This window comes from Sphaeramia orbicularis, chromosome 12 (genome assembly GCF_902148855.1).
Source record: "Sphaeramia orbicularis chromosome 12, fSphaOr1.1, whole genome shotgun sequence".
NCBI lineage: Eukaryota > Metazoa > Chordata > Actinopteri > Kurtiformes > Apogonidae > Sphaeramia > Sphaeramia orbicularis.
In genome coordinates, this window is record NC_043968.1 from 17,969,477 (window position 1) to 17,983,818 (window position 14,342).

Genomic DNA, 14,342 nt, shown 5'->3' on the forward strand with positions numbered 1-14,342 from the left:
TCTTGTTCAGACCAACATTAAATTACAGGTGGACTTCAGTCAGATATTACTGATTAGGTTGTCTTAATCTTAAAAAAAATACTACTAATACTTCTACTGAAGCTGAGCATATGAATGGTCTGGTAAATTTGCCACTGTCTTTATTGCCCTGAATTACTTTCTCATTGAGCACACGATGAAATATTTACAAGGTGGTTTCTTGCATGCTATTGATCTATCTGCCACATAGTTCACAGTAAACTTTTATGTGCAGGTCTTCACAGCGCAAGAAGATAAAGGAAGTGTGCATACAATCAAGACTGGTTTGCAGGCTAGAATTGGCTCAGGATTATGTTTTTGCCCTTGAGCAGTATCAGAATGAGAGCAAGGCTTCTTGGGAATAGCCTCTTGCTTGGCAAACTACAGCAAATGTCTATGCACATGGAATTTTGCCTCTCGTTTCACACTGGAGAGCATATCTGCTTATATATTCACACTTTTTCCCTTTGAGGTATCATTTCAACTGATACTAGGTGTATTGAGCACAAGGCCAACAGTAACTGACCCCAAAACCATGGCTTTTTACATGTTTTTATTTTTTGGAAACAACAAACGAAATGAGTCAATGCCAAGTTAAAGAGCTCTGCATTTCTTCTGAAGCAGCAGCGGTGAGTGAAATCACTGCAAACTATGGGTTTTTGGTTGTGATCAATGGCAGTGTATTTTGCTGGGGGATGAGATGTTGGGCAGTAAAACTTTAGGTTTGTTTGATAGCTGGGGGTATATCTCTACCACTTCTTCAATTTTCAGCACACTCTGACAAATAATTTTGTTAAGAATCTTCGACATTTTAATCATCTGCTGCAGTCAGAGCTAAGGGTGGTTTGGGTGAAGAGCACTGAAGGTGCAGGACTTTGATACTAAAGCCCATAGTTCTCATTCTGAGACCTGTAAGTGCTTAAAGTTTAATAAAAGCACTGTGGTCATCACCATAAAACATTAATAAACACATGTTTAATGTTTTTGCAGACTGTCTTCAAAACATGGAAAAACTGCATATGCTCATCAGATATGTCACTGGAGAGCAAGTAAAATACACTGTCTCTAAGGAATGCTCTGTCTAGGTGTTTAAAAGTTAATATAGTCCACAAGATGTAATTTTTGCCATTTGTCGTCTCTCAGTAAAAATAGCAATGTGATATCATGACTTTCTTTTTTCTCCACCATTGTCACTGAGACTCAGGTTGACATGAATCATGTTTAAACAAACTGTGACAAACTGTGTTAATGAACTGTGTTTGGAGTCATTTCACTGTAACGGAAAACAATGGAGTAGTTGATAGCAGGAGCTTCATTCATATAAAACACAGTTTTGATCAGAAAAAAAGCAATGGTAAGACAACATTGCTTCATAATGTGATCTTCATTTTTGCTTCTCTTTGACTCATTTAGTGAGTTTTAGTGGTGAGTGATAGTACTGTTGGATCTGCTTAGTGTTATCTTAGTGTTGCAAAGTTTGTCACATTGGTCTTTTGTTTTATGAAATTATTCATGACATGCTGGTCTCGAACTGTTGACTGCTTGTCAACTTGTATGTGTCCATTTAAGAGCTTATTGTTTGGATTGTGTTCTGTTTTCCAACAATTGGTTTCTTTGAGCTTTTAGCTGATGTTTTTCTGTTTTTGTGAACGTATAGAATGTGTATTTTGCATCACATAGCATTATCATGGCAACATAGACAAAACTGGGCCTAAGAGTCTATATATTTCAATGTATACATGCTACATAGAATATACCTTTGAATTTTAGTCTTGTAAAAATACAAACTTTAAAGAAGTCTTTGGCTTAAGCTCACAATTACACAAAGTTTAATGTCAAAGAAATCCTGAGGTGACGGCGGTGCTTTCTCTGCTCTACATCACTAAATCTCCCCCCAGGCCCACACATTACTGCTAATTCTCCCTCCAATCACCCAGAAATGATTTACTGATGGTGCAACAACTGCATACCTCATTTCTGTACCAACAGCTTTCCTGGAGGTCCCATTGTATGCAATGCATTCTCAAACAGCTGTGACGGGCAGAGCAGAAAAAGACAGAAATTGCTTTTGACTGAATCAGATTTAGACCTATTTTACAACATAAAAAAGGGAAAAGACTATTTTCTCTTGCAAATCAAAGTCAATATTTACTGAGACATATATCAAGAGCAGGTTCATTGACTTTTTCACTGTTTCTTTTTCTTGGAAGAGTTAATCAATAAAAACAACAATAGCACAGACGTTGACATTACTAGTCTTATTATTAATAAAAACATGAACTGGATTTTTTGTGGCTTGTTTATGCCACATTTCTGGCAATAGGTCAGGAATCATCCTCTAGGTTTGGCAAAATTTAAGTTCAGGAAGTAGTGGGGCTGTGCATAAAGCCCATTGCCATAAGACAAATTTTCAAGTTCCCCAAAAGGTTCCTGGATTTCTAGAAAAGTTCCTGTGATCAAAAAACATTAAAATCGTTTCAAGAAACAAACCAAGCAAGAAGGAAATCCTTCAGAGTCCTGCTCACACTGATTTCTTTCCACAAGTCATTGGTTTTGACATTTCTCGGTGTCACTGGGTTGCTCCTCAGCTCAGTATACGCTCTACCCACTGCAGAGATTATTCTCACAGTACTGTCACAGTAAGAGTCCAACTAAGTCAAGATAAATAAATGTTTAAATTGATGATTTTTGTGAGATTGATCTTCACCACAGTTCTGACATTCATTTTTTTCTACATTTCCAGAGGTTTTGTCATTTTTATAGAGTTACATTACACATCACTGTAACATTTATAATAAAGACCAGGACATAAACATACATGCGACATGCACATACCAGTGTCCAGGTCTCCAGGTGACAGTTAAACACAGTATATGTCCCTCTCTTTGGCTCTAAGTGTTGGTGGTTTATACGACACATTCCTCTCATGCTTTACTACAGATGTTTGGTCTATTCTCTTAATATCATCAATCTAATGGACTTAACACAACTTTAGACCTTTGTCAGAGTTAGGTTTGTTACAGGTCAACACAGTTTTGACTTTTTTTTTTTTCAGTTACACTTCAGTAGAACACAGATCTATGCATCTACACTTTGCATCTCCATTTACATTTTAGACTCAGCCATAACCAATCTCTCAGACGCTGAGCCATTCATAGTCTTATTTCTTTCACATCAAAGTAATGACAGTTTGAGTGGAAATATGTTAAATGTTTCCCTTAAAGTACACCCCATTTTCATTTCAACGAGTGCCAATCACTCTTCCTCCATTTCTCACATCAAGGCCAACAGATACAGCTATTAAAAGATGTATCTGTTATGTCTTACCCATACAAATTGACATGTTTATTGACTATGGTGCAACATAAAGTACCCATTTCACACAAACCAGAAAGACTCTCTCTTTTCTGTATGATAAAAACAAGGGCTGTAAAATATGACAAAAATCTCATATTCTGACAATGATACATAGCATCACATTGTCACCTTCCTAAAATAATTGCCTAAGTAATTTTTTTTTTTTTTTAGATCTTTCAGGAAACACAAAAACTTAACCAGAAAATGAGAAATGCCAGACTCATTGAAAAGCTGGCTCATATTCTGTAAATTTAGTGAATCAATAACATATTTAAAATGACTACATACTGTACAAAGGCCTGTTTTTCCTGTTTTTCTCAATTATATACTCAAGATAATATAATACATAAAATGCTATTAGTCATTTAAGTTCTGTTTTTATTTACAACTTTTGCAAAATTGTAAGAAAAAAAAAAAAAAAAAAGAACATAAAAAAAACTTGAATATATAAAATGTAAGTATTGTTTTCAAGGCTGTTAGCATTTTCATACACAAATCATATCCTTGCCTCAGGTAAAGCCTCTCGTAGGTATGAGCTCTTATTTTGCCTCAGTCCTGTTGAGAATTAGTTCATTTTGTGTTGCATTCAATCTCCATGTCTGTGTTGCCTTTTTGCAAATGTTGCCTTTTTGCAAATGTTTTGCCTCCATCTATGTGGAAAATCACAAAGCATCTTAAAAACGATGAAACACATTTCTGTAAAGTGTGTGATCTGCAGCAGAATGAAATGAACACTAAAACAGCCACATGATAAACATCACTATTTTCTGACTATATCACCTGAACACCATCAGTGTCAAAAATCTGAGAGTCACCATGCATTTCGACTGGTGTATCAGAATATTTTAAGGACGTCTACCTCAGTCTGGTTGCTTTTCTTCTCTCCTCCTTCCAGGATCATAAGTCTGTTCAAAAATATCTGACATCTGAGAACATATACTGCCTACAAGACATACTTTAATCCCACAAATCTGGCACATAAACACTGCCCACAGGCTGATGTCCCCAGGTGGTGTTCAGTTGCATTTCACACTCATGTTTAAGTCTCCTCTTCACGAGTTTCATAACATTCTCAGTCATCAGTGTCAGAGTCAGTGATGCTCCGCAGACTTTTCCTTTTCTAATGCAAACCAAGCATTTTCAGTCGGAATATATCTGTCACCTCTAAATTATGTATAAATCTGAGCAGAAAAGTTAATTATAAAAATGCTCACTCATCAACATTTTTTCATGACAAGATTAAACTCTGTAGCATAACACAATAATTTAACCACCACTAAAAAAAAATGCAGATAATATAATTGGGATTCCTTAGCAAGTATTGTGTTCAGTATTATGAGGGAAATAGTCCATTTAAGCATCAGGCCAGTTCTAGATTTAATCTGAATCCACATGTTCCTAAATGTTGCTTCAGTTATCTGTTTTAGTTAAATTGTGCTCTCAGCCTATAGTTAAAGGGGCGGATAAAAGACCCCTCTGCATTCTCAACAGCTGTTATACCTCTGCAGAACATGAGCTGTTGAAATTCAGATTAAATCTCTGAAAGGCAGTGTTCTTGTGACCTCCATGGCAATAAAAGTGTTTGCATTAGGTTAGCCTGGAGTAAATTCCTCTCCAGTAAATAAGGTGTAAAAAAAAAACCCTTACACCAAAGGACAGACAGACAGTAGACAAATGTGAGTGATCATATAATAATAATAATAATAATAATAATAATAATAATAATAATAATAATAATAATAATAATAATAAAAATAAACTTTATTGCAGACACAGGTCCATAAACCACAAGCACACAACATACAGAATAAAAAAAAAAAAATGGATGAAAAAGAATAAAAAGAATAAAAAAGAATAAAAAGGAGATTTAAAAAAATTAAGCTCATTATAAAATATACAAACTATTGCACCAATGCCGTCTCAGTTTAGAAGTAAAACGATAGCAGTTTTTCAGGGGGCTAACTAGAGCTTCTATAATATGGTTCTCTGATTCATCCAGGTGACACATAAAGCTAAACATCAACTGTCTTAATAGTGCCTCACAAGTTGGCACTCCTGTGGTCACAAACAGTTGACTGGCACTATGCCACCGAGGGACATGAAACAGCAACCTCAGTGCGTCATTATAGGCTACTTTGAGCCTCTGCAAACTTATTATATATATACTCATATATACCCTTCTTGTGCTGAGTAAAAGATAAGATGATTACATTTAAGGACTAAATCTTAGACTGATCTGACCCAAATGTTCTGGTCGCCCCTCTTTTTAAAATCTCTGTGTATATTTATTATAGTTTGTAAAAAATTTCTTTGAGATGTTAGTTTTGCATATCCAGACCTCTGCTAGTGCCAGTGCTGTGAATAGGCGTGGCACCCTCAACTATTGTTCTTAAGGTTAAAGTCATCTGGGCTATTTCTTAGGAGGTGCTGTTCCAGAGGATGCTGTGCCAATACAAAGGCAAAAAATTGTGTCATGAAACTGGCAAAAATAGTTGTGAAACATGTGCATATTTATAGAAGTAAATTGTTAAAAAAGAGAATTCCGTGTAAGAAACCGTGTTTTTGTCAAAGCTTGACATTTTAAGGGTGTAGTCACAAGGGAGACTTTTAGAGTGATAACAGAGGGACAGTCTTGCCACATACTTCCACAGACCCAGACTACTGGAAAACATAGTGAGAAAAAGGGAAAATGTCATACAAACTGAAAACTACTGCCTACAAATCTGTGATCTAGTCTGGAGTATTATTCTGAAAATAATAAAGCTGAAAAAACAATTTCTTTCTCATTGTTTGTGTGCTTCGGCCTTCACAGATTCACTTGAACCCACCTACCAACAGCTCCAGAAGATGAAGCTGGACAAGAGCCCGTTCGTGGTTGTGTCCGTCATCGGTCAGGAGCTGCTGACCCATGGTTTCCACGGAGCCTCTGTGGTGGTTCTTGAGGCGGGGCTGAAGATCGGCACGTGCTCGCTAAAGCTCCGCGGATCCGTCTTTTCAGCACTAAGCTCCGCCTACTGGTCTTTAGGCAACACAGAGAAGAGTATGGCCTACATGCAGCAGGACCTGGAGGTGACAAAGACTCTAGGTGAGGTGAAGTGGAGAGCATGCATAGGATGGTGTAAAGTAATATGGAAGTAAATGGAGTAAATGGACGGGATGTCTCTGGTCTTTGTGATGTTCGTAGGGGATCAGTCTGGTGAATGCCGTACCCACGGGAACCTTGGCTCGGCACTCTTCTCCAAAGGCAACTACAGAGAAGCGCTGGCCAATCACAGACACCAACTAGTTCTGGCCATGAAGCTCAAAGACAGAGAAGTATGTTTGCTATCATTTCTTTTTTTTTGTGTACGTGTGAGTAAAAACAAACAGGGCTCATGTATGTTGAATAAGGGGTAATGTACAGTGAACTAGTTATTCTGAAGTAACAATAGAGTGAATTACAGTTTTGAAGCCAGGAGTTTGTATTTTATTTGTTGTCATGTTGGGTCTTTGAAAAAGGAAGTGACCATATTTAGACAAAAGCGTGATGCTGTGGGAGAGCAAGGGGTGATGGGTGAGCTAATGCTAAATGCTAGCACAACCATTTATACAACCACGGTCAAGTAGTTTGTCGGGAAAGAACTTGTTTTATTCAGTGATCAGAAGCTCACTTTGGTACGCAAGTGAGCTGTCAGTCACACCTGTCTGTCAAAGCCAGGCATTAAAGCCTTGAATTCACCTTAAAATCATATTAATTCAGTAATTTAATGATGGATCACCAGAACACTTATTAAAACGTCCATATGAAACAAATGAAACCAGACTGACTTATGGAAAATATACTGGCTTTGTATTTTTAGAAGTTCAGTGTATGTTTATAGAGTACTAGGCATTTTTGGAGTCAGCATCTAGTGGCCAACAGTGGTATTACACATGAAGATAAACTGTTGTCCATATAGGTGGAAAACTAGTTGGAAAATTATAGTACATTTTTGACTTTATAAAATATGTAAAATGTATATGTACTGTATATGTATATGTATATGTCAGGGGTGTCCAAACTTTTTTTAAAGAGGGCCAGATCTGATAATGTGGAGATTGCCAGGGGCCAGTGGTCCCTTCGGATGTTTTTTAAACAGTAAAAATTGCATATAAACGTGCTGTTCTACAGCAAGTTTATTTTCATTGTCACAATATCATTTTTTTAAATGGCAGTGTAACCAAATCTGAACCACTCAGGTGTGAACAAATTAAAAAAAAACAATTCTGCCTTCCTTTCACATCTGGAGTCAGATAACATAGAACAAACTGTGTGGAGTATCTTAAACATCCAAGAAGTTGATAAAAATCTTAACCCCACATTCATTTAAAACATGACTTATATGAGTAATCGTTACTCATATATTACTCAGTAATGCAAAGTCTGTTAACATTTCAGATGAAAACATATAACTCTTACTCTTGTCTTTCACAAAATTATTCAGAAAGTAATATTTGTGTCACATCTACAAGTACACAACACCAGCAGTTAGAGGCAACTAACCTGGCAACTTGGTATCCTGTCCTGGTGGTGAATTCACTGAACTCAGGTTCACATGAAGAGTCACTGTTGTGAGTTTAAAGCAGCTTGAATTTGCTTCACTTTTTCGGAGCGCAAACTCCCTGCTAGCTTGTCATATGCGTTAGCATGTTTTATCTGCTATTGTCTCTTTACATTGAATTCCTTAAACAAGGCAACAGTCTGTTGACAAATTAGGCAAACATAATTGCCTCGATTTTCAGTGAAAAAAATTGTACTTCCCATCTCTCCTGGAAGCGGCGGCCCTCACTGTCAACTTCCGTTTTTTTATTTACAGGCGCCGTGGTTAGAAATTAGCGAAAAGGGTTCACGGTAAGGTCACAGAGCCAGATAGAGTTAGAGTGGTGCTGCCACCATGAGGTGAAAGGAGAAACTGCATTTTGAACCTTTTATGATTCATGTACTCGGTTCAACAGTCCAGCGGGCCATAAATAACACATTCTAAAACTGAAGCTGTGGGCCGTATAAAATCTGACCGCGGGCCGTGATTGGCCCCCGGGCCGGACTTTGGACATGCCTGGTATATGTAGACCCTGTGCCTGTTTTGGAAAGATTACAGAAGCCTATTATGGAATGAATTATGTCAACCCTATACAAATATACAGTAAATTTTATACTGTTATGACAGTTGGCAACACTGATGAATAACACAGATCAGCAGCAAAAATTGAAAAGGCCACCAATATGTTTGTAAATTAAATATAAAAAAAAATATCTTTGCCAATTTTATGAGGAAGGAAATGTGTATTTTTGTTGCCTCCAGCAGACACATAGTACTTATAGTTATGGTGGAAAAGTAATTATAAGCATAATATTGTTTGTTTGGTAGAAACTCCTCTAGGCATGTTTAAATAGAATTATTGCAGTTGTATTTATTTCATGTTTGTTGCATTTAAAGACACAAACTGATTCTGTAGTTTGAGCACAATATTAATGTACTTGATTGGTCCCTAGATCTAAAAGACGTCAGCCATCACCTGAAAACTCATTAGCCTGATATTATTTGTTCAATATGAGTAAAGATAGAAATGTTAATGAACAAAAAATGTCTTGAAATCACAGCTACTTCTCTTAGAAAAAATAAGTATCATGCAGTCTCTATTTAGGCCCAGTTGATCGTCTTATAGGAGTAGCGACCTCATCTTCATCATCTCTACTACTTATATCATTGCACAGTATATTTAGTGCAGTGTGGATGCAGACTTGGTTCATTGTTTGGGGTTTAATGTTCTGTTATGGCTCTACAGTATATATGATATGACAGCTCTGTTAATGTAAAGCTGTAGAATATTGCCAAGATTACATTGTCCTCGTAGATACAAAGCACAGACTGGATTTACTTCTATTTCTTTGGCTGTTTGGAGTGGCTCAGCCTTCGTCCCTAACTGCACACTCACTGTCTCGTTCTTTCTCAAAAGGAGTTTTTCTTCGCCTCGGGCCACAACTAAACTCATCGGTCCTCTGTAGAAACACTTTGGACAGTCGTGAAAACCATAGTTAATTAGATTGCTGTTACCAATTAGACTTTGGCCCCTTTATGTCTTGAAACACAAAGTAAAGCTGTCAGGTTGTTTGTGTGTGTTTACCTTTGTTTAACTACTCCCATATGCTTGTGAGTGTGTGTGACAGTGTGTTGGTTTGTGCGTGCACATACTGTATTTGTGTATATGCTGCTAGAAGAAGTGCTGATATGTGATGCAGTGGGGATAGCCTATAGAACTTTGTGTCATGGCAGATCCAATTACATCTCATAGGAATTTGTATTTGATTAAATTTCATGATTTTGCACCTGTAGCACAGTTTGTTGAGCATTTTAGTATCTCTTCAATAATGTAGGAGAAACACAGTAGCCTTTAGTCAAACTTGCTTGTCTGTGTCAATCAGTTATGTTTCATGTTGGCTATTCTTCAGCCTTGTCTCTCCTTTTGCTGTCTGTGAAAACATTCAAACAAACGACTAGAATATACAGGGTGGGGAAGCAAAATTTACAGTGAACATTTAGTTGTTTTTTCTCAGCAGGCACTACGTCAGTTGTTTTGAAACCAAACATATATTGATGTCATAATCATACCTAACACTATTATCCATACCTTTTCAGAAACTTTTGCCCATATGAGTAATCAGGAAAGCAAACGTCAAAGAGTGTGTGATTTGCTGAATGCACTCGTCACACCAAAGGAGATTTCAAAAATAGTTGGAGTGTCCATAAAGACTGTTTATAATGGAAAGAAGAGAATGACTATGAGCAAAACTATTACGAGAAAGTCTGGAAGATACTATTAAAGAAGAATGGGAGAAGTTGTCACCCGAACATTTGAGGAACACTTACGCAAGTTTCAGGAATCGTGTGAAGGCAGTTATTGAGAAAGAAGGAGGACACATAGAATAAAAACATTTTCTATTATGTCAATTTTCTTGTGGCAAATAAATTCTCATGACTTTCAATAAACTAATTGGTCATACACTGTCTTTCAATCCCTGCCTCAAAATATTGTAAATTTTGCTTCCCCACCCTGTATATCAGAATATAATAATGCACACAAAGATGTCACTTACAGTAATGAGTTCTGGCCGGTTAACATGTGGTGTTGTGTTGACATTGAGGTGTTACTCCTTTGGTGATTTGTTTAGAATAGTTACATGTAGTTTGATCATTTGTGAAATATGCTTTCCTCTTGAATTAGGCTAGCCGATGAAATATCTAAAATACACCTCAAAGCTGTTGTGCTTTATCGATTTGGTGTTTTTGCAAAAAGAAATGTACAAATAATAGAACTAGAAAAGCACTCGGCAAGCACAGACCGCCACCAAGGCAGATCAGTCTCCCCCCGATCACCTCCAAATTTGAATAATTTGTTTCTTGTGCCAGTATCAACATTTCCTGAAAATTTCATCAAAATCTGTTCATAACTTTTTGAGTTATTTTGCTAAAAGACAGACAAACAGACAAAACCCAGATGAAAACATAACAGGTAACTATAACCCTTTACTGAGCAAATCAAGATGCTTCAGCGTCACAGAATTGGGTTTTGACTGAACCACTGAACCCTTAAAGTGTAACTGAAGTTATTTTCTCTCTCCTCCTGGTGCACACTGTCCTCTGTAATATAAAATTACATTCAATATTTTTATTAATTTTCTCATTGCACCATGTAATATGACTGGACAAACAGTCTGATTATTGTGTTGTAGCTCAGACAGATGTTCGCTATGTCCACTTTTATTACGACCGTGCTGTGGCCTTTGCAATATTCTGTAAATGGACCCTGAGAAGACGTCACACTATCACACTCACACACTCCCGTGGACACACACAGTCACTTAATAGCATGTGATTGCATCCTGGATCTGGAGAGTTCGATTGAACACCTGTCACTAAGATGAATGAGGGTTTGAGCCAGTTCATTTTAATGAAAGCAGTGAGCGCCTAATAGCACTACAGTGTATGTCTAGGTGTATTTTTGTCCTGGCGTCTTTATGTTTGTCTATGTCGGCTTGTGGTTTATGCTCTCGCCCTTCTATAAGATTATTCCTGCGCACATACATTTAGTTTGTTCGAATCCTGTTTACCTTGGAGCCCACAGAGCTCAGAGGAGCTCCAGATCGAACTCAGACAGGATAAGTGTGTCCAGATTTCTTCCCCTGTCTGAGCTGGTGTGTCCATGTCCATTTGTCCATGTGTGTCAGCAGCTGTAAAGGCACCACAGACAGAGATGAGTGTTTATCTACTTGACAGATGATTATTGAGCTTCTTCTCTGCAGGTGCACAGCCTAAGGCGACTCAAACATGGTCATCAACACAAATCCATATCTCCTACTGTGTGTTTGTCCCCCACTGTGTGTTTGTTTGGCTTGCTCTGGTGCATGTGTTTATTTGTGTAGTGTGAGTGTTTCCAGACACCGTGCTTCCAAACGAAGTCACATCTGCAGAGAGCTGAGCCTTTAACCTACAGCAGTGTCAAAAACAAAGACAGCACTTTTATTACACAATGCAGTCCAACACAATGGTTCACAGTCAGCGCTGGGATTAGTTAACTGAGTAATTTAGTCATAGTTCACCAATGTGAGATGATGATTGGCGTCTTTATTTATTTATTTAGGATCCCCATTAGCTGTACCATAGATACAGCTATTCTTCCTGGGGTCCTTACAATAATCTTTACAACTTGTCAATGCAAGTAACATGCAATATAATCATACAAAACAATTTTCACATACTACATAACATACAAAAAAACAGACAAATATATACACACAACAGCTCCTTTAGGTCAGCAGCAGTATAATATCTACTGTACATATATTCAATTAACCCAGGAATCAATCATCTATGGTCAATAGATGTTTCTTAACTGATTTCTTAAATTTCATTTTACAGTTTTCTTGCGTGATGTGTTCCAGTAGTTTGTTCCATTCTTGCATAGCTCTGTATATTACCATTTTTTTCATTGCATTTGTTCTTGATTTGAGTAGTGTAAAATTACCTCTGGTTGTCTGCCTGTTTGCATAGCTATGTCTATCTGAACTAAAACAAACATTTTTGTACAAGATGGATGGGTTTTTTGTTCTAATAATATTTCTAAAGAAAACCAGTAATGAATAAAGTAATCTTTTTTGAATTGAGAGCCAGTTCAAGTGGTTATGCATCTCAATAACATCGTCTGTCACTTTTATTACTATGTTCATTGGGGGCAAACAGGTATTGTTTTCTCTTTTGTCCATCTGTGTATAAGAACTATAACTCTTTTTTTTTTCTTTTTCATTTTTTTAATATCACAAACGTGCATTCCTATTCGAGGGAGTTTAGTTCTTAATTTTGTTTTGCATAAATTACATCTTTTGTATTGCTGAGGGAGGACCAACCAACCAATCATCCTTATCTGTATTGTCTGTGGAGTCATGGAGGTATCGCCGTGTGATTCAGTTGTGATTTTCAGATAAATGGATGAGAATGGTAAATTGTTATGTGAATAAACATGTGAACCATGGAAAATCCTAATTAAAAGAGAATTGAAAAAAAAAAAAAAGAAAGAACTATAACTCATAAAGAAATATAGTGATACATCTGGAATACCAGGAAATAGGAGTGTGCATTCTGGCCAGAAGACCATATGACAATCTTTCAATCTGAATCATAATTTTCTCCCCTGATAAAATATAGGTACCAAATGATAATTTTTCCTCTAGTTTCCTCTGGTTTCTGGAGTCTCAGGCTGCGTGTGATGTAGTTTTGTTGTTCTTATCCAACTAGAAACTCTGCATTTTGCATCCTTTTTGGCCAAAATTATTACAATATTTTGACAGTACCTAGGGCAAGTAAACAAACACATCTGCATTTTCCTGCAGCGTTTCCATTAATTATATAGATTGTTGCGGCCTAATTTGTTCCACCAGAATTTTATAATGAATCAAAAACATTTTCACACTCAACATAACACCAAGTCTGCTCTTTATTGGGATCTAATTGCTTTGGTATAAATCCTGATGGAAACATAGCTCTAACATATTTGGGTAAATCAGATTCGCTGCATTGCAGAGTTCAAAGGCCCGAACCACAGTCAATGGACTTAGGGTAATTCCTCCTCATTATCTCTTCAGCAGCAGCAAACAACATATTACAAAAACTCTGCAAGTTAATGTGGACTAAAACCAAGCACTTTATTGTGGTCAGACACTGAAGTATTGCTGTAATCTGGCTAGAAAAAACTTTCTGGCCTAGTGATCTGTGGTAGTGACATTAATGCTACAAAACTATAAATGTCATTGCCATTGGTTAGGACAACACTTTTAGAAAAACACCATAATATACACTGATAAAACAAGCCTTTTAGAACAAACCTTACCCCAATAGGACAAGTTTATTTATTTATTTATTTATTTAGAGCTGCACCATAATTTTATTTGTATTGAGTCACCTAGGATTTTTTTTTTAAGTTTTTTTTTTTTTTCTTATATTTTATTGTTTCATTTTTGAGATTTTACAACACACAAACATTTAGAACATAGTGTCAGTTGTCGTCCTGTATATTGACCACTTTTTCCGTCGATCTTTTGTTTCTTGTTGTAGTCTTATGATATAAGTAAGTCTCTCCATGTCGTAAATTAGTAGGACAGTTTTGACAGAGCTATTTTTTAATGACATGATCTATGTAATATGTAATATATATGTAATATATATCTTGGATGCATTTTTCATTTTACTGTATTGAAAACCTTTAGATTTTGCACCAAACAAACAATGAGTTTGAGCTCAAGGGGATGTGACATTTTACGGAGTGCATGGTCTAATGACTCTTAAAATTACAGTGAAAGGAGGATGAGATTTTTCAGATCACGTCTGAATTCTTCTTGCATTTCAGCAGCGTTTTTTGCAATATCACATAAAAGACAAAAATGAATAGAAAATTAT

The 14,342-nt window shown here is 36.6% G+C and overlaps 1 protein-coding gene across 3 annotated transcripts in view; it reads left to right on the forward strand.

The window, feature by feature from the left end:
- Positions 1–14,342, forward strand: part of ttc28 (tetratricopeptide repeat domain 28) — a 139,992-nt gene that overhangs the window by 85,087 nt on the left and 40,563 nt on the right. For all 3 annotated transcript variants that reach the window (XM_030149640.1, XM_030149641.1, XM_030149642.1), the window contains 2 exons: positions 6,188–6,460; positions 6,560–6,690. In XM_030149640.1, the coding sequence (XP_030005500.1) occupies positions 6,188–6,460; positions 6,560–6,690 (404 nt within the window). The remainder of the gene's footprint in view (positions 1–6,187; positions 6,461–6,559; positions 6,691–14,342) is intronic.